The 26,592-nt window shown below is 42.1% G+C and overlaps 1 protein-coding gene and 1 pseudogene across 1 annotated transcript; both read right to left on the bottom strand.

Moving 5' to 3' along the window:
* Window positions 1-4,695: 4,695 nt before the first annotated feature.
* LOC144603771 (U2 spliceosomal RNA) lies at window positions 4,696-4,805 on the bottom strand (annotated as a pseudogene).
* Window positions 4,806-5,462: 657 nt separating this feature from the next.
* LOC144603428 (calcium-activated potassium channel subunit beta-4-like) lies at window positions 5,463-24,847 on the bottom strand. The gene is made up of 3 exons (XM_078416626.1): window positions 24,243-24,847; window positions 12,100-12,227; window positions 5,463-6,095 (listed from the first exon to the last, which is right to left on the bottom strand). The coding sequence occupies exons 1-3, from the start codon at window positions 24,576-24,578 to the stop codon at window positions 5,927-5,929; spliced, it is 633 nt and encodes a 210-aa protein (XP_078272752.1). The 5' UTR covers window positions 24,579-24,847; the 3' UTR covers window positions 5,463-5,926.
* Window positions 24,848-26,592: the final 1,745 nt, after the last annotated feature.

Genomic DNA, 26,592 nt, shown 5'->3' with positions numbered 1-26,592 from the left:
TCCCTATCACTCTCATTATTAAAAAAACACACACATTTCTCCTAAACTCTCCCTCTCAGACTTGAAAGTTATGCCTCGCGTCTTGGACTTTTGCACCCTGTTCATGCCTCTCTTAATCTTCACATACTTCTTCAGGTCTCCCCTCCACCTCCAATTCTCAAAAAAAGCCCCTCCTTTATTGCTGGTGCCCTTGAATCCAGGCGGCATTCTGGTCAACCTTTCCTGCATCCTCCCACATCCTCTTCTTTCTGGTAATGAGTTACCCATGCATTGTAGAGCCATTGCCTCACAGCTCTAGTGACCTAGGTTCAATTCTGCCCTTGGGTAGTTTGCTTTGTGCCAGAATTTCATCGTTTCATGGACACCGTCAATTAAACCTTTTTTAATTCTTAATTTATTTAATTAACTGAATTTATATTTCCCAATTATAAATATCTTCTGTACCCATCTATTCATGTAATTCTTCCAACTGTGTTAGCAGAAAAAGGACAATATATATTGAATATCATGTAGAATTGTCTGTTGACTTCTTAGAGAGATAAGGGTTAATATCATTTAACTTCCTTCTACCATAGGGAAACTGAGTTTCTAGATGTCCATAGCTAGTGTGGCTATGAGAATAGAGCTTGCTTTCTGTAACTGTGCTCGTAAGAAGTGCAAGTCAGTGGACAAAGAAGCAATTTGACCATTGTGTTATTAAGCATAATTGGAATGATCCACTAACTATACTACAGAAATGTAACCAAAGTATAGGAAAGAGATGTTACCTCAGAAAGTTTTGCTTAAAGGGAACTAGTTATGGAAGAAGGAACTAAAATGGTGTGTATGAAAAAAGTTTTCAAAAGATTCAGGAACAGATCCATCACAAGGTCTTCCCTATTATATTATATGAACAAGCAGGGTTAAGAATAGGTCTTTTCAACTGAAAGGCTTATCTAGTTTTGAAATTCATTTGGAATTACACATCAATATATCCTGTTCTATGTTTTCCAAATGGCTTGTGCTTACTGAAGCTGTGTGAACCAGAAGAGGAGGGAGATGGAATATTAATAAACGGCTGTGATAAGATATTCACAAATAATTACTCAAGTTTTGGTTTTGGCTTGGATGCAATAAAACCAAAAAACAATTTTGACCTGCTTATTCAGGAAATCTCATTTCTTAAAGCTCAGAATATAAAGCAATGCTATTGATTTTCTCTCTCGCCCACAATATATATTCCTTTTGTTACTTGATCAATCACCTTCATGGCCAGAACTTGTTACTTTTGAATTCACTTCCTTTTTCCAAAAAGTTATCAAATCTTTCATAGTTACAAACCTAGAAATTCTTTGCGCTAGAATGAGAATTATTTTTGCTGTTTTGAAAGTAAACAATGTTTAAGATCTGAAACCTAATTTTTTTACTTCGTCCGCTCACCTTTGCTGGGCTCCCGAGGAATGTACTGGGTTTTACAAGGGTGCTGATGATACTCTGAACTTTCACCCCTGTCCCCTGGATCTCTCTACCATCTGTCTTTAGACTTTAGTCTTTTAGACTTTAGAGATGCAGTGTGGACACAAGACTTTCGGCCCACCAAGTCCGCGCTGACCAGCGATCACCCTGCACACTAGTACTGTCCTACACAGTAAGGATAATTTACAGTTTTACAGAAGCCAATTAACCTACAAACCTGTACGTCTTTAGAGTGTTGGAGGAAATTGGAGCACCCGGAGAAAACCCACGCGGTCACACGGAAGATATACAAATTCCGTACAGACAGCGCACATAGTCAGGATCAAACCTGGGTCTCTGGCACTGTAAGGCAACAGCTCTACACTACTGTGCCACCCTGTCATTTGTCATTGCTTGCAGAACATCCAACGTTAGCAGCAGGAATTTTCTGCAGCATAATATAGGAATCTGAAGCCATTGTCTGTGATGTCTAGTCCCTGACAAATTCCAGAGGATTATCCAAAGCAGGTTAAGATGATTTGCAATTTTAGAGCTGCAGTACTAAACTCTGGTTCTGAACCCATGACAAAAATGTTAGAGCCTCAACTTGACAATACAGGCCCATCGTCCAGGCGACAGCATTGAGTTGGAGTTGCAGGGGTCGGCCTGGCTAGGTGAAACATCGGTGTCCTCTAACTAACCAACTCATCTACATTTACATCTAAGTCATAGTCATTCGCTGCTGATATAGGCCCTTTGGCCCAACTTGCCCATGCTGAGTAGGATGCCTCATCAAAACTAATCCAAGCTAATCCCATGGGCCTTTGCCTGGCCCATAACATTCTAAAACTTTCCTCTACGTGTACCTTTCCAAATGTCTTTTAAATGTTGCTATTATATATAACGTGTTTATATACATCACAAACAATACAGGTCCACCACAGATCTGTGTGGGACACCACTGGTCACAGACCTCCAGCTACAAAACACACTTCCATCATTATCTTATGTCTTCTGTGGGTTATCCAATTCTGAATCCAAACAACCAAATCTCCATGGATCTCTTGCATCTTAATCTTCTGGATCAGCCCACCATGAGGGATTTTATCAAATGCCTTATGAAAATCCATGCAGACAACATCCACTGCCCTATCCTCATCAATCATCTTTGTCACTTTCTCAAAAAACTAAATCAAGTTAGTAGTTAGACCTGTCACAAACACTACCATGCTGACTGTTGAGTTTAGAGTTGAGCTTGATTTATTGTCACGTGTACCGACGTACAGTGAAAAGCTTTTGTTGCATGTTAACTAGTCAGCGGAAAGACAATACATGATTACAATCGAGCCGTCTACTGTGTACATATACACGATAAAGGGAATAACATAAAGACGTTTTGTGCAAGATACCTGTAAAGTCCAGTAAAGTCCAATCAAAGACAGTCCGAGGGTCTCCAATGAGGTACAGAGTGGCTCAGGACTGCTATCTAGTTGTTGGTAGGATAGTTCAATTGCCTGATAACAGCTGGGAAGAAACTGTACCTGAATCTGGAGGTGTGTTTTTTCACACTTCTATACCTCATGCCTGATGGGAGAGGGGAGAAGAGGGAGTGACTGGGGTGGGAATCATCCTTGATTATGCTGCTGGCCTTGCTGAGTCAGCATGAAGTGTAAATGGAGTTAATAGAAGGGAGGTTGGTTTGTGTGATGGTCTGACGTTCGGCTCAACAGCCTATAATTTCCGGGAGTATCTCTACTTCCCTTCTCAAACAAAGTTTATTTAGGGATGGGCAACAATTGCTGGCCTTGCAGGTAATATCCATATGATGTGAATGAATAAAAGAGTGCAGGTCCTAGTCGATTAGCCCTCACATACAAACCCAGTTGAGTTGTATGTCTCTCATACCTGTAGCACCAAAACCAAAAGGTGAGTCTTGCATGTGGTCTCAGTGGATTATTTCTCTACACTTTGTACTATTCGGGGATTGTGCTCAGGTATGGTGATAATTTACTGAATGCAAAACAACAATTTCATGGTACTTCTGTACGTGCGATAATGAAGAACCATTGATAATTTGAGGACTGATAACGTCCTTCTTTAAATTGTCATTTAGCATTAATATTTTGTTCTGTTAATACTGTATCAAACGACCAGACTACGAGTATAAGATGCATTTGCGGAAAGCTGTGCAAGAACCACCTTGGCCTTAAAATCCATCAGGCCAGAATGAAATGCTCGGAGAAGGAGAAAGAGGTGCAGGGCACAGGCCTTGAACCTGGTGAGACGCAGGAGGAGCCCGGCCAGGACTCACCCCACAGAGCCCAGTCCCTCCACGCACCAGAGTCTTCCAACCCCTGCAGAGTAGTTCCACAGCAACGGATTCAGTGGCCCCCCAGCCAGCCAGCAACCGGAATGAATGGCTGCAGTTTGATAAAGACGTGACCAACATCATTCAAGCCACAGCCAAAGGAGATGCAGATCGCCGACTCAACCCATAGAGGTGTGCTGTAGAATCTTTGCAGGACGCTCACTCTGCAAAGTCCTCAACCAATTGGGCATTACGGGGCTGGCAATGAAGAGGGCCATTCAATCCGCAAGCGAAGCCACAGAGAAAGCCACTAGATGGCTTTGGATTAAGAGGGCTGATCCGTGGGCAGTTGCTGCTGGGATGCAAGTCGGGGCCTGATCAACCCCGGCTGGGTCGCCTGGGCGAGGGTGTCTGATGTTGTGAGACCCGAAACACCCGATGACCCGAAACACCCGATGACCCCAGGTCACATCACTAAGGATGCGTCCCAGTGCATCCAGAAGATGTATCTTGCACACACATATCTGCTTGTTGGTTACAGGAGGCCAATTTCATCATCAGGGGAAGGATAGTTGACTCCAGGAATGAAAGGACATCTTCCACCACACAAAATACATGGCTTGGTAGCCGCTCTACAAGAGTGAACACCGCCCGGTGAAGTACCTAACATTCATAGGTCGGAAAAATCCATGGAAAAATTGACCTTTTGAATTAGAGTCAAGGGTTCCACTACAAAAACTCTGAACATGACAGTCATACTACTAACGAGTCAGTCTTGACAAACAAAGGATTCTTTTTCTTACTCCCTGCTTATTTAGATGCACACAGATTCCCCCAATGGCCCATCAGCGTTCTCTTTAATGAACGATATAACTATAACATTACATGCAAAACCATAAGATTTTTTTGCATGTGGTGCAGTGGTAGAGTTGCTGCCTTACAGCGCCAGAGAGGCAGGTTTGATCCGGACTTTTTTTTTTTTTTTTTTTTTTTAACGTATCAGATATTAAACTGATAAGAACAGATACTACACTTGATCTTAGCCAAAAGGCCGAGAAGCGATCCGGACTATGGGTGCTGTGTGTATGGAGTTTGTATGTTCTCCCTGTCACCGCGTGGGTTTTCTTTGGGTGCTCCAATTTTCTTCCTCACTCCAAAGACGGATAGGTTTACAGGTTAATTGGCTTCTGAGAATTGTAAATTGCCCCTAGCGTGTAGGATAGTGTTAGTGCATGGGGTGATCGCTGGTCGGCGAGGACTCGGTGGGCCAAAGGGCCTGTTTCCATGCTGTATTTTTAAAGTCTAATGTCTAAAACCATTATCTTCTCTGACCAATCTAAACAAAATCTACTATAACATCTCTTTAGGCATACATCCAGTTATATATATATGCAGTTGCTTGACAATAAAACTAAAAGTGCCAGAGGCACCATTAGGACATAAAATGCAGGCAGTAAGTTTATAATTCTCTATTCAAAAGGGTGAGAACGAGTTTCAAGAGCAAGGTTCAAAAGCACAAATGATCAATATTAGAAAAATAAAGACACTCCTAGGACTGTGAAGGAAGAGCAGGGAATAGCATCATTTCATAGTCCTATCAAAGAGCCGGCACTAACACCCTGGTCTCATTTATCTCCTCAATGGTTATTCTGTGAAGTATTTCAGAGGTAAAAATTGAGTTCTGTTATTTAACCTTTATTACTCAGAATAAAAAGCCAATTCTGCCCAAAATCCAATATTTCATCACATTATAACTTCACAAGCATTAACAACTTTTAACATATTTACAAAGTACAGTCTTTTAAAAAATCTAGCAGTAGTAAAGATTCTGGGAGCATTTATTTAATTAAGGTGTACAAGATGGGATTGCAGTTAACTAACAATATATTCTGGAAACCAGATACTTGCATGGAAATTAAACTGAAAAGGAAACAGTTAAAATCTATTAGAATGGCTACTTTCATTTGCAATAATGCCGTGGAATCATTATGCCAATTTGCAAGCATTTATAATCATCAATTCTTTCGTCTTCCCAGCAGCTCAAATCACAGTAAACTTTGTAAAACAATTCTTGAGATTAGGATCATTTCAGGTCTTTCTCATTCAAGGTTTGCCTTTGAATGCAACATTGATCGTGTCATTGTGGGAATGCTGCCAGATTGTCACTTCTCAGCAGTCTTCTCACTAGGAGTACTTCATTTTCTGCAAGGCTTCTGCTCGAATAGCAAGGCTCTTACCACAGACGGTCAGAAGCACAATCAGAACGCCAACCAGGAGAGTGAGCAGGGGCCAGAGCACGCAGTGCAAAAGAACGTTGTCGTCACGGTTCCTCTTCAGCAGCACGTCATCAGGTCTGCAAAATGTCCCAAAGCTTTAGTTGAACAGCCCACTTTGTGATTAAAGAATAAGGCTTCAATAATTAAACTGTTAGAGAGGCAAATTGCTACACATTTGGCAGACTGGTTGTGTATTTAAGTTAAGGGATTCTGCCTAAAGAATGGAGATGAGGAGGAATTTCTTCAGTCAGAGGGTGGTGAATCTGTGGAATTCATTGCCACAGAAGGCTGTGGAGGCCAACTCAATGGATATTTTTAAGCTGGAGATTGAAAGATTCTTGATTAGTAAGGGTGTCAAAGGGATATGGGGAGAAGGCAAGAGAATGGGGTTGAGAGGGAAAGATAGATCAGCTATAATTGAATGGCGGAGTAGACTCAATGGGGCAAATAGCCTAATTCTGCTCTTATAATTTATGAACTTATCAACTATTGAGTCTCTATAGTCAGTTATTCAAGGACAAAACATCTTTTAAGTTCTGAGGAACTTAAATTTATGTTCTAAGTTTAAGGATGCTCTAAGGAATGGAGGGCTAAGATTCATTTATAGACAGATGAGGTTCAACATCAGGCACAGGCATTGTGGGCTGAAGGGCCTGGTCCTGTGCTGTATGATCCTATGTTCTAATCACTTTTATTTTTTCTTGTCTCCATTAGTGACACCAGTTCATTAACTGAGACAGAGATGACAGCAGATGAAAAAATAAACTGTTGGAGGAACTCCGCGGTTCGAGCAGAGTCTGGAGAGGGAAAGGGATGGTCAACGTTTCAGGTCGAGGTCCTGCATCAGGACTGAGGGTGCCGAGGGGAAATAACTAGTGCAAAAGACCTGAGGGAGATGGTTGAGACAGGCTCAGGTAAATAATTGTGACGATAGGTGTGATGAACAATGAGCAGATGATGCCACCAGGTGGGGAAGAGAGGGGGGGGGGAGAAGAAAACCTGGCTGGGTTGGTAGGGGTGGGAAAAGAAAGGGGATGTAGGTTAACTGAAATTGGGGAATTCAATATTTATACAATTGCGTTGTTGGCTATCCTGTTGGAATCTGAGGTGTCATGCTTCTAGTTTGCATTGGACACCGTGGCAGTGGAGAAGGCCAAGGATAGTCAGATTGGTGTGGGAATGGGAAGAGGAGTTAACATTACATGCAAATCATCCTTCCCTTACCTGATTGCACCAATCACTCATCAGCCTCTGTCTTTAAATTCCATCCTTCCTCTCTCCCACCTAGCTCCATCTGCCCATCATTGACCACCTCATCCCATTCCACCTATCATCTACCGGCTCCTGCCTCACCCCTCCCTCACACTTCTTAATAGTCATAGAGTCATACAGAGCAGAAACAGGCCCTTCCGCCCAACTTGCCCACGGCAACCAACATGCCCCATCGACACTAGTCCCACCTGCCTGCATTTGGCCCATATCTCTCTAAACCTATCCAATCCATGCATCTATCCAAATGCTTCTTACAAATTGCAATAGTGCCTGCCTCAACTACCTCCTCCAGCAGCTCGTTCCGTACATCCACTGCCCTTTGTGTAAAAAAAGTCACCCCTCAGGTTGCTTTTAAATCTTTCCCCCCTCACCCTAAACCTGTGTCCTGCGTTTACCCGATCTATTCCTCTCATGATTTTGTACACCTCTATAAGATCACCCCTCATCCGCCTGTGCTCCAGGAAATGATGTCTTAGCCCGCTCAACGTCTCTCTATAGTTCAGGCACTTGACTCAACATCCTCATAAATACTGACTATCTTTGCATTGCATTCCCTGTCCTGATGCAGGATCTCAACCCTCTACAGATTTTTCTCTACAGATGCTGCTGGCTTCATTGCGTTCCTCCACCAATTTCTTTCTTTTGCATGCGGTTAGTAATAGAGGCTCATTGCCTGGTGATGACTGCCATCTTTGTAAAACTCCCAGTGGCTGAAGCCAGTTAAGGCATCATCAAATATGTAATGTCAGCATGCAGAAATGGTGAAGGGGAAATTACCAGTTGGGATTCCTCCTCTTCTGTGAATTTGTTAAAAACAATTCCATTCAATTACTTTTAATTAAATACAAATGATATATTCTTAACGAAGCACCACAATATCCTTGCAAATTACTTCAGCTACACAACACTGTGGATGCTAGAAACCCATAATAAAAATGGATATTGCTATAAATACTCAGCAGGTAAAGCAGCATCTGTAGAGGGAGAGAGACGCAGAGAGCAATAGACTCAATTAAAGTTTCAGATTGAAAATATGATTAACAATCATCAGCCTAAAACACTATTTATCTTACACTGAAACTGGCTGACCTACTCAATATTTCAGTCCTTTTGTTTTATTTCAATAAATCCTTCATCTTTAAGCATGGAGGGGTAAATCTGTTTAAATTGTGTGGTTAAAAATGCAAGCTATTCTCCCAAAACGTCATGACAATGGTTCAGTTCTTTTAAGAAATTGTTACACAACATTCAGCTCATATTGCAGTAGGATTAACTCTTTCAAAGTAAAACAAAGATCAATTACGAAACTATCCACGTAACTGAGACATAATCCTGAACAATCTACTGATGAACAAAAACATAGAAACATAGAAAATAGGTGCAGGAGTAGGCCATTCGGCCCTTCGAGCCTGCACCGCCATTCAATATGATCATGGCTGATCATCCAGCTCCATTCCCATTTAAGTTGTGACTTGTGTATCATTATATTCATTACAGATTACGGGAGGGGTAGGGGTTAAAAAAGGGTTGCAGGTTACTAATAAAGATTTTTCACCCAAATTCCAGACTGATGCAGTGAGTTTTTAATGATTTTATTGCATAATATCAAAACAGCTGGTGGGCATTTTCAATTCCTCCACTCATGGAAATCAGACTAAGTTAGAGTCAGAATAAATTACGTTTTCTGCTCAAATATTGTTTTAGCTGTAGGCATTGATGTAATCTTGCATTAGCTCCCACCTTGGCAGTGAAAAGGCAAGATGGCAAATTTTATCAATTAATAATATTATAGAAACTGTGTAAGATAACTTGAATCCCCAGTGTGTTAAAACGTACTGTACAAAACAGTTTGCTTCCTGAAATTAAAATTTCAAATTAAAATCTTAGAGTTTTAATTTACACCTCTTTTCCTGAAGATTAAAAGTTAATTGTAAAATTATTAAACAACCGCTCCTCCATTAAAATCTTGGTGACTGATATACAAAATACTGGAGGAGCTCAGCAGGGCAGGCCGCATCTGTGGAGGGGATGGACAAGGGACATTTCAGAAAGATAGACCAAACACTAAACGTCACCTATCTTTCATCTCCAGAGATGCTGCTTCACCCGCTGAGTTACTATAGCACTTTGGGTCTGTCTTTGGTATAAACCAGCATCTGCTGTTCTTTTATTTCTACATTACAGGCACCATCAGTCTCAAGAAGGGAAGATAGACACAAAATGCTGGAGTAACTCAGCGGGACAGGCAACATCTATGGAGAGAAGGAATGGGTGATGATTTGGGTCTACACCCTTCTTCAGACCCAAGAAGGCTCCTGACTTCAAATGTTGTCTGTCCATTCCCTCCATCGACGCTACCTGACCCGCTGAGTTCCTCCAGCACTTTGTGTTTTGCTCAAGATTCCAGCATCTGCAGTTTCTTTGTGTCTCAATCTTTTTGGCTCACCTTTTAAAGTCATAAAGTCATACAGCACAGAAATACTGTAGGTCTTTTAGCCCAACTTGCCCATGCCAACCAAGATGCCCACCTATGCTAGTCCCACCTGCCTGGGTTTGGTCCATATCCCTCTAATCCTTTCCTATCCCTGTACCTGTCCAAATATTTCTCAAATGTAGTTATAGCACCTGCCTCAACTATCTCCTCTGGCAGCTCATTCTCGATACCCAGCACGCTTATGTGAAAATGTTGCCCCTCAGATTCCTATTAAATCTTTCCCCTCTCACTATAAACTTATGCTCTCTGATTCTTGATTCCCCTCTCTGGTTAAAATACTTTGTGCATCTACCTTATCTAATCCCCTTATGATCTTATGCATCTCTATAAGATCACCCCACAGCATCCATCGCTCTAAGGGACAAAGTCCGAGTCTGTGCAAACTCTCCCTATAGCTCAGGCCATTGAGTCCTGGCAACATCCTCGTAAATCTTCTCTGCATGCTTTCCAGCTTAACTATATACTTCCTATAGCAGGGTGACCAAAGCTCAACACAATACTCCAAATGCAGTTTTGCCATGGTTTAAATCGAAAGTAGACACAAAATGCTGGAGTAACTCAACGGGTCAGGCAGCATCTCTGGAGAGAAGGAATGGATGACATTTTGGGTTGAGACCCTTCTTCAGACTGATGTCAGGGGAGGGGGCGGGATTTAGATAGAATGTAGTCGGAGACAGTAAGACTAGTGGGAGAACTGGGAAGGGGGAGGGGATAGAGAGGGGGAGTTGAGGTGCTGAGACACCGGGAGATCAGGTAGGTTAAGACAGTTAAGTACATGTGTATATATATATGTGTGTGTCTGCGGTGATCGTTTCGCTGAAAACCTCCGTTCAGTCCGTGTTAACCTATCTGATCTCCTGGTGGCTCAGCACTTCAACTCCCCCTCCCATTCCCAATCTGACCTTTCTGTACTGGGCCTCCTCCATTGTCAGAGTGAGGCCCAGCACAAATTGGAGGAATAGCACCTCAAATTTCCTTTGGGTAATTTACACCCCAGCGGTATGAACATTGATTTCTCTAACTTCAGATAGCCCTTGTTTTCTCTCTCCATCCCCTCCCCCTTCTCAGTTCTCCCACTAGTCTTACTGTCTCTGACTACATTCTATCTTTGTCCCGCCCCCTCCCCTGACATCAGTCTGAAGAAGGGTCTCGACCCGAAACACCACCCATTCCTTCTCACCAGAGATGCCGCCTGACCCGCCGAGTTACTCCAGCTTTTTGTGTCTACTTTCAATTTAAACCAGCATCTGCAATTCTTTCCTACACCTAGAAGTTGGGATGTTATGTTACAGTTGTACTTAACATTAGCAAGACCGCATTTGGAGTATTGTTTTCGGTTTTCATAGATTTTCATTTTGTTATCACATGATTATTTAGCATTATCTAAGTATGCATGAAGCTCAGTATGAAAAATCTGGCAGAGAGGTTTATACACCCTTCAACAAGCAGGGTATTTTGTTCGATATATTTCAGTGAAAGGAAAAGTGGACTTGGTTACTGATTTGTAAAATGCCACACAAAATTTTTCCATTGTGCTTCACTATCTAATATTGAACAGGCATACAATATAAATGAAAATCTTCCCTATTGCATTTTAATGTTCATATCAAAAAAATATTAGAAATCACACATTATTTTGCTGTAATAAAATGTCACATAATACCGAACAGATAGCTTTGTACATTACAGTACAGGAACATGCCCTTCAACCCACAAAGGCTGTGCCAAACATGATGCCAGGATAAGCTAATCTCCTTTGCCTGCATGTGATCCATATCCATGCATTTTTTAACATATCCATGTGCCCGTCTAGAAGCCTCTTAAATGCCACTATCACATCTGCCTCCATTACCACTCATGGTAATGCAAACCAGGAACCCACCACTCCGTTTAAAAAAAACCTTGCCCTGTACATTTCCTTTAAACCTTGCCCCTCTCAACATATGCCCTCTAGTTTGTGACATTTCCACTCAGGACAAAAGGTTCTGGCTGTCTCCCCTATCTACGACCCTCATCATTTTAAATACTTCTATCAGGTCCCCCCTCACCTCAGGCACTAAAAATGTTCAATAAAAATTGAAGTTCAGGTGGCAAATGTGGTGACAGAGAGAAAGTGTAAAAGTTTCAGGATGGTCCTTTTGTAGAACTATGGTTCTGATGTTGGATCTTCAAACCTGAAATGTAAATTCTGTTTCTTTCTTCACAGATGCTGCCTAACCTGCTGAGTGTTTCCAGCGGGATCTGTTTTTATTCAGATTTCAAGCATCTGCAGATTTCTGATTTTGCTCCACATAAATCTGTCAATGTCATCTTACCTGCGCTGACGATTAATATAGCAAATAAAGGTCTGAGCGCCAATCTCTTCCTTCCAATAATCATGCCAACTCATCACATTTTCGGAGTTTTTCTGATTGTCTCTCTCACAAGGGGGGATATAGGAACACTGTAAAAAATAAATTGTATTTTATCACATTGAGCTTGCATTGAGATTCGTGTGAAATGAAGAGGGTTCACAAAAAAAACTAGCAGTCGGTAAAACTCACATAATGCTGGATTATTGATCGTTATTAATACACTAACACATTTTTACTTCCTATTTGTTAGTCTCGCTCTGCTGTGTAATATTTTTTTTCAGTTGAAGATAGACACAAAAAGCTGGAGTAACTCAGCATCTCTGGAAAGAAGGAACGGGAGACGTTTCAGGTCAAGACCCTTCTTCAGACTAGTCAGGGAAAAGGGAAACAAGAGATATAGACGATGATGTAGAGAGATAAAGAACAACGAATGAAAGATATGCAAAAAGTAACGATGATAAAGGAATCAGGCCATTGTTAGCTGTTTGTTGGGAGAAAACAAGAAGCTGCCATGATTTGGGTGGGGGAGGGAGAGGGAGAGAGGGAATACCGGAGTTACTTGAAGTTAGGGAAATCAATATTCATACCACTGAGCTGTAAGTGAATGGGGCCCCATTTTCAGTTCACCAGGTGAATTTAAAGATAGCACATGTCAAAATCTATGGAGTTTAAAAGGAGCTTGAGAATGGGGCCCTCGATATGTTTATGAGGACATAGTAGTGGGAGCCTCAGCGAGTTTATAAGGAGCAATTGGAATGGGGCCCAGGTGAGTTTATATGGAACATGGTCACCAGTGAGTTTCTAAAGAGTGTAGGGAATATCATAGAATGGGCCAAATGCCAATTGTCTAAGCTATAATGCGCATCTAATTAGTTTCCAGTATTTTGTTGACCATACTATCGCAAGGTTTAAGAAACAATTAGAAAGGTACATGGATCGGACAGATTTAGATGGATATGGGCCAAACACAGGCAGGTGGGACTAGTGTAGATGGGACACGTTGGTCGGTGTGGGCAAGTTGGGCTGAAGAGCCTGTTTCCGTACTGTATGACTCTATGACTCTGTTCCAAGATGGAATCTGTCACACACGTACGGCTCCATTCACGACTCCTCGGTTGGTGGACCAAAGAGTACTGGAAACTAAACAGTTTTTACTGTTTGGGGTGTCTAAAAGGGAATAATCTAAAAATTAGACAAGTCAATGAAGGAATGAACACATCAATGTGTAAACTCCCACAAACCACAATTGTTGCTGTGTTCGTCATTGATCAAATTATGAGATATTTGTTTACCAAAAAAATAAACATGCTTAAGCCTCTTCTCAGCAAGGTGTAATCTGCAAATTGCTAATAATAATGCAGGAGAGTTGAACGGCTAATTTGGTAACGATTTTGAACAGTTGTGTTTTTAGCACAAAGCCCTGGCTCTCTGCAGTGGCAGATAAAGGTAACAATGAATACCGAAGAACTAGTGGTGGGGTGAGGCTTACTGAGGTGGCAAAGTCATGCTGTAGGAAAATCCAATGAGAAACATAGAATAATAGAAAATAATGTAAGCCATTTTACCTATTGAGTATGATTCCACCGTTCAAAGTGATCATGGTTGATTTTAGGTTTAGATTTATTATTGTCACATGTACCGAGGTACAGTGAAAAGCTTTGTTTTGCATGCTATCCAATCAGATCTGCATAAATGCAATCAAGTTAAATTAAAGTAAAAGAGATAGAATCAAGGGGACGATACAGAGTGCAGAATATAGTTCTCAGCATTGTAGCAAGGTATTTATTCACAAAATGCTGGAGTAACTCAGCAGGTCAGGCAGCATCTCGGGAGAGAAGGAATGGTTGACGTTTCGGGTCGAGACCCTTCTTAATCTGAGTTACTCCAGCATTTTGTGAATAAATACCTTCGATTTGTACCAGCATCTGCAGTTATTTTCTTATACTAATTGTAGCACATCAGTTGCATAGACAAAATCAGCAATTGGGTAGAGGTGAATCAGACAGCACCCTAGCTCAGTGCTTCTTAAACTGGTGAATGGTTCACCCAAGGGTGAATGAAACTAGAGGGGTGCATGAAGGGTGAATGACTTAATATATATAAAATGATACACAAGGGAGAATAAGACGAAAATTACCAAAAAACATCAGAAAATGTAGTCGAGGGTGAATGAAATTTTGTTATAAAGACTCAAGGGTGAGTGAGTTTATGAAGCACTGACCTACTTTATAGAAGGAACATTCAGAAGCCTGATAACAGAGGGGAAGCTCTTCTTATGTCTGGTGGTGCGTGCTTTCAAACTTCTGTACCATCTGCCAGACGGGAGAAGGGAGAAGAAGGAATGACCTGGGTGGGACAAGACTTTGATTCTGTTTGCTGCTTTTGCAGGAGTCAAAGGCGGGAAGTCTGGTCTGTGTGATGGACTGGGCTACATCTACAACTCTGCAACTTCTTGTGGTCTTGGGCAGAGCTGTTCTCAAACTATGAGGGCCTTTGTCACGGCCATGATTTCACTGCAGAGCGAATTGGCTTAAGGAGCTAAATAGCACACTTGTATCCTTATCCTAACACATGACGCAGTCCGCCTTACCCGCACCCTGCGGAAGCCAAGTAACAACATTGAATTTCTGCTTTGCAAACAACTCTTTCATTCACCTGTTGGAAAACCACATTAATTTACCAGGCTTCTGTAGTAATGGCACAGTACCAACAACAGCCAGGTTGCAAATTTGTTATTTAAAATTGAATTTAGACTTTGCATATCAATTTGTATTCTTAAACATTTATTTTGACCACACTTCAGTTTACCAGCAGGTGTGTGTGTGGCAGATCATGGGGGACACTGCTTGGGAACTAGCGGTCGGCATTAAAAAGGCTGGCGTTTGTGCTTTCTTCCAGACAAAGGCATTATAAACGCTTTCCTTGGTACCCAAAGCATTGCATATATCAATAATAGTCCACTGCTGTGATATATAATGGCAAGACGTGAATATTACTCAGCGCATCAGTACTTTTAAATATTGAGACCTTAAACATAAAAATCTACTGAATCCACAGAATGAGAATTCTTTTTTTAAATAATGACATACCTTTTCATACTTCTAGTTTCCCTCTCCCTGGACTCTCAGTCTGAAGAAGGGACTTGACCTGAAACATCACCTATTCCTTTTCTCCAGAGATACTGCCTGACCTACTGAGTTACTCCAGCATTTTGTGTCCATCTTCGGTGTAAACCAACATCTGCAGTTCCTTCCTACGCAATTCTTTTTTTTTAAATCCTTATCAAGCATTTTTCTATCTGTACCTTTCTTCTGAAGCATCAAAGTACAGATGTTAAGGGATCTGCTGTTGTCTTTTTTATTATTGTTAAGCTGAATTAAAATCTTAAAACCAAGGAATACTTGCTCCTGGTTAAAATGCAATGCATGTGGCCTGTCACTTGACCACACAGACCAGAAAAAAAGGATTTGACTGTTGGTCTGAACTGATTAATCTTATCTGGGATGAAAGGAGGAAGGGCATTAAAAATGAAGCAAAATGTGCTGTTTCAATGCTATCCGATTATCTTTGCTGAAAAGCCAGCATAGTGAGGATTGAGCGCCAACTGGTTTGGTTAGGTTGAATAATCCAGTTGCACACTCTTGCCTACAATCACAAATTAATTCTGCAATTAGGCAGGCCTGTTGGTGACCATGGAAACCTTAGAATAAATCAGCACCGTGAGGAGAAAATCAAGAAAAAAATCACTTTGTTCTTTAGGATCCCACTGTATTATTATTGTTGACAGCCTGGACAAAATATTCTCCGTACTCTTAGGCTTCTGTGGACGGGGAGGGCCTTTGAATTGAACAACATAATTTTATAATCACATCCCTTCATGAGCATCTGTGGAGATTTGCAAATAATGTAGGTCATCTCTCCCTCAATTTGATATTTTCTGGATATGGTGCAAAAGTCCCATCTGCACGTTTAATATTTTAAGATTAAAATATGCTGCGGAACATTTTTTGTTTTAAAGGCTTCTCAGAGGGTGGTGAATCTGTGGAATTCATTGCCACAGACGGCTGTGGAGGCCATCAATGGATTTTTTAAAGGTGGAGTTTGACAGATTCTTGATTAGTAAGGGTGTCAGAGGTTATGGGGAGAGGGCAGGTGAATGGGGCTGTGAAGGAAAGATAGATCAGCCATGATTGAATGGCAGAGTAGACTTGAAAGGCTGAATGACCTAATTCTGCTCCTACAACTTATGCACTTATGAAATTGGACCTTTGGTCTACTGAGTCTGCGCCGACCAGCAAGTATCTGTCTCCGTGTAGTATGACTATATTTACAACCTGGCCTCTACAGCCCTCTGTAATTATCAGTTCCTGTAAGTGGAGAATGTTTTCCTCTTCTTAGTTCTAAACATTGTGTCCCAGATCTTGAGCACCCTTCCCCTCCCCCACCCCCACACCCTCCCCCCCACCACATTCCACCCCCCCCCCCTCTCCCCACACCCTCCCCCGACCCCCTCCCCCCCACCTGACTCCCACCCCACAATGCCTCTTATTTTGAGTATTATATGCAGTTCTAGTTGCCCCGCTGAAGGACCAATATGGAGGCTTTGGGTGCAGATGAGGATCACCAGAGTGCCATGGCCAGAAGGCAGTTTAGAAGGCATTAGCTAAAGGGAGAAGTTGGACAACCTTGGATTATTTTCTTTGGAGCGCCAGAGGTCAAAGGGAGATTTGATAGAAATATATAAAATGATAAGAGGCAGAGATAGGGTAGATACAACCTTTTTCCAAGGGTGGATATGTCAAAGACTAGCGGGCATAGCTTTAAGATGACAGAGAAAAAGTTTAAAGGAGATGTGTAGTGCAGGGGTTTTTTTTTTACATAAAGAGTGGTGGGTGCCTGGAATGTGCTGCCAGAGGTGATGGTGGAGGCAGACATGATAGTGGCATTTAAGAAGCTTTTGGATAGGCACATAGCTATGCAGGGAATGGAGAGATATGGATCACATGCAGGGAGAGGAGGTTCGTTGGACCATGTTTGGTGTGGACATTGTGGACCAAGGGGCCTATTCCTATGCCGTACCATTCTACTGTTCTTTGTTCTATGTCCCCTTCGTTGGAGAGAGCTCAGCTGGAGGAAACGTTGTCCTCACCTTCAGTAATCAAGTACTGTCAGCATTTTCAATTATATCCCCTCTCACTCTTCTAAATTCTGTTCCTACCCAACCTAATCTCCCTTAATACAGTAGTCATGTCATCCCCGGTATCAGTGTGAACCTTGGTTGCACTCCCTCTAGGGGAGATATGTGCTTTCACACCATACTCCAGGTGTGGTCTTACCAAATGCTTTGATAATTAGTTATGGGGTCATATAGCATAGAAACAGGCTCCTCAATCCTCCGATCCCATGCCAACCTTCAAGCACCCATTTACACTAATTATATACCAGTCCCATTTCTTTCTCCCTAAATTACCATAACCTCTCCCCAAACTGGAAAAATGCAAGTCAACCCCTGTCTCTCACTTCCATACAGGGACACAACAGCCTTCCAGGTGAGACAGAGGTTCACGCATATCTTTTAATCGTGCCTATTGCACTCGGTGCTCCCGATATCGCTATCTCTACATAGACGATACCAAGTGTAGACTAGATGACTGTTTTGGCAAACACTTGTGTTCCGTCCACCAAGGTCAGCTGGAGCTCCCATTTGCTAACCATTTTAGTTCCCCTTTCCATTCTCATACCAACCTCTCCGTCCTTGGCCTCCTCCACTGCCAGACACAAACTGGAAGAACAGCACCATACATTTGCCTGCGTAGATTACAACCCAATGGTATGAGCATTGAATTCTCCAATTAAACCTTCTGCCCCCCTTCTTATCTCCTCCCCTCCTGGTGCACACACATTTCCCCCACCACCACGGTTCATTCAGTTCCCTTCCCCTCTTCCTTCATCTCATCTCTCACCCTTCTCTACATCACATCCCTCATTACTTTTCTTCCCCCTTCATTCCCCTCCTCTGTCCTCTTCCACCCTTATCGTTCCCTCCAGCTTTACATTTAACACCTCCTCTTCCTTCCTGAGACCCTCGTCTCCTTTTCACCTCTCTCCATTAATCTGCCAATCACCCTCCCCCCCCCCACCTCATCTGTATCCACCTATCACTGGCCAGGTTTGCCCCACCCGTATCTCAACTCCAGCTTTCTTGCCATTCCTCTATCAGTATGAAGAAGGATCCCAACTGGAAACGTAGTCTATCCATATATCTACAGATGGCGTATTATACACAGATGGCGTATTATCCTGATCATGGCGTTCTTCCAACACTTTGTTTTTTTGCCCCATTTCTCTGACCTGCAGGTAAGTTAACATGAACAGGACTATTCACCGGTGGAAATGTTTTACGATGTTGCTTTCACAAGGAGAAGCAACTTGCACTTAATTAGAAACTCCTGTTGAACAATAGGAAGTAAACTTTGAAGCAAAACACTCATTGCAAAGAAATTGCATAAGCTACTATGGAATGGATGTTGCAAATATAGATTTGTGTGGAAGCTTTAGGCCTTGCCAATGCACTGACACTCACCGATGGCTCTGAGGGGGACCCCCGTCACCAAGAACGTGGAGGGGACCCGCAGCGCCGAGAGCTACCCGAGGGGGAGCCACTGAGAATGAAGGGGAACCTGGCAGGGGCCTGCCTGTGGTCACGTGCGGCAGCAGGCCCGGTTCACCACTGTGAGCAGAAGATAAAACTGTTCGATGAACTTGTAACTTTGTGGGCGCCAGAAATGCAACGACTCTTTTGTACTGACTTGGTGAGGTCTGCTATATGATATCACTGGGTTGTAGGCAAAACAAAGCATTTCACTGTACCTAGGTACATGCGACAATAAAGTGTCCTTGAATCATTGAGAGCAAATTAGGTGCAACCACTCATTGGGAGAGATCAAAATGGAACCAGATTAAAGCAATGCCTTAAAGCTAGAGAGTACAGCGGCGGAGGAGAATGCAATGTTAAATGGCACCAGGAGAGAAAGGAAACGTGTGACGAGAAGCTAAGCATAATCATAACAGTTACAAAATATATTTGTCACTTTGGCTCCTGGGAAGTCCTATTGATGTAATTAGAGGGAGTAATCAAAAGGAATGTTTTCATGTAGCATGCCAATGAATAAAAATAATATGTAATAGTTTGATTAATGTTTATTAGATTTTGAATAATTTGGCCAGCAGTTCAGGTTGTGAGAAGATAGACACAAAGTGCTGGAGTACCTCAGCGACTCAGGCACCATCTCTGGAGAAAAAGGATGGGTGATGTTTCGGGTCGGAACCCTTCTTCAGAGTTAATGCATAACTATACTCGCTTTCTAACCTCTACTAATCTTTTCCAACCTATTTCTTGGCAGAATGCATTTATAATTTGAAAGTGTATTTTGTTCTTTCTGAAGAAGGGGTCCAATCCGAAAGGTCACCCATACTTTTTCTCCAGAAATGCTGCCTGACCTCCTGAGTTAGTCCAGCACATTGTGTCTTTCTTCGATATGAACCAGCATCTGCAGTTCCTTCGTGCACACAGTTAAGGTTGTGAGGATGGTTTATGGTGTCGCAGGATGGCATGTGCGAGTCCAGATTAGGATTTTCCTAGTTTTCGCTTCTCAGGAATGTTCTCGCAGGGCTATCTGTTCAAGTGCAGAATTAAGTAATTGGCGAGTGATCAGGGCAATGTCTCACCACTGCCAGGAAACCTATGGCCATTATATCTGTTGCTTCATGAGTAGAAAATAAAATCTCTTGGACCTTACACTATGTCTTCTACAGAAAATTATGTAGACTCGCTGAAGACAAAATGCCATTCCTAATACATTCACTATATACGGATTATCAATGCTGTATGCAGTTTGATTGTCACATTTCCTGCATTGCACATGTAGTTTCATTCATGAAGTACTTCATGGGCTGTAATGGAATATGCAGAGTTTATGAAGGGAATTGCATAAATTGTTTTTTTTCTATCCTATGAATGTATCCTTATCCACGCTGCTGCATTCTAAATCCCTCTAATCCGTTCCTTCATTTATTAGCAAATATCCTGTACAGAACATTAATATCTCCTTCAAAAGCTGTTTTGCTTCCTTTCTCAATGCTCTTTATTTTGATCTAGGGCACGGTAAATAACTCAGATGGAAGAAGCACCTTTTAAGGAACTTTATATCATGGGCCCCAATTCTGTGTATAAAACAACATTAATATCTACCGGTAGTTCAGCAGAAATATTTGTAATTCATAACTATACTCACTTTCTAACCTCTACTAATCTTTTCTAACCTGTTTCTTGGTGAAATTAATTTATAATTTGAAAGTGTATTGTGGCCTTTCTTCTCACGATAACTTAATTAGCGGAATAATAATTGACATTTCAACTCTAAGTTTCCTGAACGTACAAGTTAAATGAATGAAATGGGATGTGCTGGTATTAGAGCTTCCCCTGTTTTTGGTAACACCAAGCCTCTGACCAAGAGCTGGATACTGGTAGAAGACTGAGTGACTGGTGCTTCCTTACTAGCCACTTCAGATAGATGAGGATTAGCAAAATTAGTTTTCTTGGCTTGCATATATTTTGTGTGATTAAACGTACAACTTCCTTCACTTGCAAGGCAGGATGACAGAGGGAGGGAAAGGATGGCAGGATGGAAGAAAGAAAAGAGGAAATGTAAGGGAGGGAGAAGGAAGAGATAAAAGAGGAAAGAGTGTACGTGTTTACACATGAAGTGAGAATTAAATCGTGTTAGGCTGCTTTGTCACCAATTGTTAAATAGTTGCGCTGTAATATTTTTCTTTTTTTTTAAATCACTAATCACAGATAAAGCTCTCTATCCTTATAAAATATGTACTGGTCAAGTGAAGCTTTTGAATTGAATTTTGGATACTGAACATATCTCAGAATACTGTACTCCACTCACCAAACTTAAGTACCAATAAAATAAAACTTGAAAGATTTAATGGATAATGCCATCTGATGCTGGTGATGCTGGCAGCTAAGGTGCTTTATCAGTGAGTTAATACAGACCAATCATTTCATCAGCTCTAGTTAAAATGACTTCCAGTAACTGCAAAATAATTTATTACTGTAAAAACAAAGTACTTGTGCTATAACATTAGGATAAGCACCCAACCAAGAAAACAAAGCCCGATGCCAAAGTAGTATCTAAACTACCTATACACACTTATGCTGTAGGACATGCTTACTTGGTCGTCCTCCCTTCACTGTGTATTGTGTAAATTATTATTCAGAGGAGTATTTCCACCACTAAGACAATGACATGAAAATTAGCATGATTACATGAACAAAAACCAAATGTTAACTTCATCTGCTGCCTATCCACTGCCTCACTCCAACAAGTAACTTTGTGTAAGTTAACTTCTGGTGAACTGAATGTTTTAAATACGTTTACTTCATTTACAAGTAATGTAGAAATTTGCAAAGCTGCACAAATTCTACAACAGTAGTTTCTTACCTCACTGTAATTTGTTTATTCTGTCTAATTCAAAGAATCACACTACATCCCAAATGCACCAAGGTGCAAAACATATTATGAATTATTGTAAAATGCAGCAACAGATGGTGTACACTTAGATGATGTAAAATTGATCACTGTGAGGGGTTGTACAAGCACCAACTGCATGACTAACCAGTTGTTTTCTGGGGATATTGGTCAGCACTTCAGCAAGAGTCATGACTTTGGGTAATAACACCCCAATAAACCACAGGAAGCAGTCGAAGACCTTGGACAAACATCCTATCCAAAAGGCAGCACTTCCAACAATAACCCAGTACTTCAGGGTCATAACGCAAACTATGTCCAGTCATGTAATTATACAAACTATAGAAACGTTTTAAAGACCTGCATTATCTCAAACTTTTCTAATCCCAGATACTTGTTCCAAATGTTCATTGCTGGAACAGCTGCTGTTCATAGAAGTCCAAACTTTTTTCCAAACAGAGGCTTACATTTAAATGATGCTATTCAGAATCACAAGTAATGCCGATGTCTATTTTCACCAAAAAAGTCAATTTGTAATGCAGAAAATACATAATCAGTATTTGTCGGGGGAATCTGTTTCCATGACGTTTGCTGAAAGTTAATTATCGGCCATCATCAGTCTGATGCTCTAGCGTTATTTGCAAAACGTTATTGGTTTCTTCTATGTCATTCTGAGGGTGAGACCAAGCGCAGACTGGGTGATCATTTCACTGAACACCTTAGCTCAGTCCACCTTGGCCTATGCGATCTCGTAATTGCCGAACACTAACTCCCTCTCCGATTCCCAAACTGACCTTTCTGTCCTCGGCCTCCTCCACTGTCAGTGTGAGGCCAAATGCAAATTAGAGGAACAGCACCTCATATTTTGCATGGGCAGCTTACAACCCTGTGGTATGGATATTAATTTCTCTAATCTCAAGTAACCCTTGCATTCCCTCTCTCTCCGTTTCTCCCCCACCCTAGTTGTCCTACTAGTTTCACTGTCGTTCTGCTTAGTTTCACTATTTGTATCCACTCATTATCACCTATTCCACAGCCAACAATGGGCCATTTTGGGCTCTGCCTTTCCTTGATCTTCCGTGCTGGCTTTGATTTGTTTTTTCATACCTTTCATTCATTTATTCTGTACCTGTTCATATCTCTAGTTTCCTTCTCACTTGACTCTCAGTCTGAAGAAGGGTCTCGACCCAAAACGTCAGCTATTCCTTTTCTCCAGAGATGCTGCCTGACCCATTGAGTTACTCCAGCATTCTGTGTCTATCTTTGGTTTAAACCCGCATCTGCAGTTCCTTCCTACACAGAATCTTTAACTGGGCCAATGTCCCTCATGTCTATCATATCATATCATATCATATATATACAGCCGGAAACAGGCCTTTTCGGCCCTCCAAGTCCGTGCCGCCCAGTGATCCCCGTACATTAACACTATCCTACACCCACTAGGGACAATTTTTACATTTACCCAGCCAATTAACCTACATACCTGTACGTCTTTGGAGTGTGGGAGGAAACCGAAGATCTCGGAGAAAACCCACGCAGGTCTCGGGGAGAACGTACAAACTCCTTACAGTGCAGCACCCATAGTCAGGATCGAACCTGAGTCTCCGGCGCTGCATTCGCTGTAAAGCAGCAACTCTACCGCTGCGCTACCGTGGCAAGAGTCGAGATGGTTTGGTGTCATATCTCCCAAAACAGAACAATGAACTTCTTACTTCCAACAGCACCACAGATATGTAGCCATAGTATTCTGTAAACACTATAATAAACCAAAAAAAAGTCCAGTATATAAAAAAAACCAATGAACAATAACAGTGCAAAGACAAAAAATAATGTCCCCCAAGTCTATGCAGTTCTGAGCTTCGTTGGAGATTGTAGTGTTTAACAGCCTGATAGTTGTTGGGAAGAAGCTGCTCCTGAACCTGGAGATTTCAGGCTCCTGTACCTTCATCCCAAGGCAGGAGTGAAATAAGAGCTAGGCCAGGGTGATATGGGTCTCTGATGATGTTGACTGCCTTTTTGAGGCAGTGACTCCTATAGATGCCTCTGACGGTGGAGAGGTCAGAACTGTGATGGACTGAGCAGTGTTTTCCACCTTTTTGCAATCTTCCTTGATCCTGGAGTTGCAACCACTCAATATGCTCTCCACTGTGCACCTGTAGACGTTGAAGAGAGTATTTGTCCGCATGCTGCGAGGGAAGTAGAGGCGTTGATGTGCTTTCTTTATGATTGTATCAATGTGCTGGGTCCTTCTTGCCAGTAGTCTTAAACTCAACACTTGATTCAGAAGTCAGAATGCTACCTCGAAGACAATAGAATGCAATTTTCCAAACAGCCGTAGTTTGTAATTACGGATATTATATTTGATTAATTTCAAGTAAGTTTTCAAGGTTTTATTTTGAATCGTCTAAAACTCACTGTATTACCTCAAAGTATAATAAATGTATTTAAAGATAAAGAAATTATACTTAATGGAACTTAGAGACCACTTCATAAAATGTCTGTAAATACACTGTGAAGGGCTTATTTCATAATCGTTTACTATGTCACGGCAACAAGACACTTTACCTTGGGATTTAGAAGGAGTTGCTGCTCGTCGTAATGGAGCAGAGCTCTGCTGTTCGATTGGGAATTGTTGACGAAGATCTGGATGCAAGGATAGAGCGACGTCCCTTTACAATCTGCCCCACATGTAAAAGTGCACTCGGACATCTCCCCGATCTGCCGCAACGACACAACAGTGCAGTTCGCAGCCTTGCACTGCATGTTGTTTAACGTGGGATTTAACCAGCAAAATCCAAGGATGAACAAGGAAATGATACCGGCGACGATGAGAAAGAACCCGAGTCTTATGCTCTTGTCCTCCGCTTCGGAATATTCATAAGCGAATCTGACCTTCGCCATGAGATACACACTCGCTGCGAAGATTTAAAAGACGCTTCTCAATGCATCCAAGCGTAACGCAACTCTTCACTGTCCAAACTTCTGACCGCCGTGCAATTCAGCCTCGGCAGCAGGCGGGTGAAAGTACTGAATAACTTACTTGTTCTGTGGGCAGAATTGCTTAGTTTTAACTGTAAACTGTCAACCCAATCGCGCGGCTTGCATTCGCGGCTGAAAGCCCAGTCGCTACATCTGGCGTAGGTAAGTAAGCCTCTTATATAGAAATAGAACACAGCTCCAAGAGGCTGCTATTCACCAACTGGTCTGGTAAGTCCCATATCCGCACCGTCACTCACCCAGACCTGGGCTCCCGAGCGGTGGGAGTGTCAGCCTATTTTTTTCTTTCGCTCTTTGGAAGAGCCAGATTGCATTTATGAATTCCCGTTCGATTGGCGAATTGACAGCACAAATAGCCATCTCCCCGCGGACTCCAAGCGGCCGAGTGAATTTCCAACAGTGCCAGGTGCCTCGACGAAGCCTCTGATCTGCCGTCCCTCCAGAATCCGCCTAAAAGGCGTCTTGTTGTCCACTCCGTAACACTCCGCTCATTGCATGCAAAAGGCATCGCATTTACAGAGAGCGCTGAACAGTATAGGACGGAACTGGTCCTTCGGCCAACAATGTCTGTGTCGACCATTATGCCAAGTTTTTTTTAAAGTCTCCTTTGCCCGCATTAGATCTATATTCCTCCATTTCCTGTGCCTATGACTAAAAGCCTCTTCCACACCACCCCAGGTACTCACCACTCTGTGTGATTTCATGGTTTTATATAATTCTATAAGGTCTCTCCTCAACATCCGATGCTCTAGAGAAGACTATCCTACTTTGTCCAACCTCTCCTTATAGATAATGCCTCTAATCCAGACATTAATTATGCTTGGAACATATAATGCTTATAATGCAAAGATGTAATAATGCTTAGATTTAAATACGTGTGCCATATTTCCGGAACTTTGTCCTGAAGTCACGTGAGTCTGAAGAAGGGTCTCGACTCGAAACGTCATCTGCCATCGCCTCCACAGATGCTGCCTGACCCGCTGAGTTCCTCCAGTACTTCTTTGTATTTTGCTCAAGATTTCAGTGTCTACAGTTCCTTGTGTCTACAACCTTTCATAACGCGAACCCGTCCCAGATATAGATCATCGTCAAAAGACAAGGTTTACTGCTCACACCTCCCGAAATACAACCCCCGAATTGCTCAAATAACAGCTTAGTCTAGTTTAAAAGAAGAATTGTGGAATAGTGACTGCTACAACCATTTGAAGGTCTCGCCGCAGCAATTAGTTTTAGTTCAGACAATCATCTCGCAGGCCCTAGCCTTCCAGTACGTTGTTTTACAAGTGTTACATGTTGCCAGGTGAGAGAGCTTTCCCTAAATGGTCTAATTACAACGGCAGCTTCAATCACTTAAATCAAGGAACTGTGGAAACTATTTATTCAAAGTTTCTGAAAAATAACGTGTTTTTAAGAACAGAAAATGTTATGAAAAATACACAGCGGCTCAGGCAGCGTCCGAGAAGAGAATCAGGGCTCGCGTTTCAAGTCAGTGTTCTTTTGGTCAGATCCTTCTGATAAAAAAGATCTCGGTCCTAAAACATTAGCGCGAGATGCTGTTGGAACTGCTGAGTATATCCAGGATTGTCTTAATGTCAGCTGTCCGGTAACTGGTGGTTTGGTGTCGGAGCGAGCTGTATTGACGATGGAACCATCGGCTTCACTGAAGAGCAATTCCCCTCATCATTACTCGAATCCTATCAGCATGTCGAGCCTCCCCCTCACCCTCCGGTGGTTCAATTCTCTGCGATTACGCAGATTCCTGGGAAGCGTTACATCTGTGTTGATACTAAATAAGTTTGCCCATAAACTCTAGGTCGGAGTCGCGACACTTCTGCCATAGTGAGAACATTTAATCGGCTATGAACTGCAGGGCAAAAGACAATTCAGAGTAAACTTCCAATTAGAAAACACCATCCGT

The sequence above is a fragment of the Rhinoraja longicauda genome, chromosome 20, assembly GCF_053455715.1.
Source record: "Rhinoraja longicauda isolate Sanriku21f chromosome 20, sRhiLon1.1, whole genome shotgun sequence".
NCBI lineage: Eukaryota > Metazoa > Chordata > Chondrichthyes > Rajiformes > Arhynchobatidae > Rhinoraja > Rhinoraja longicauda.
This window is presented reverse-complemented; position numbering and strand designations above follow the sequence as displayed.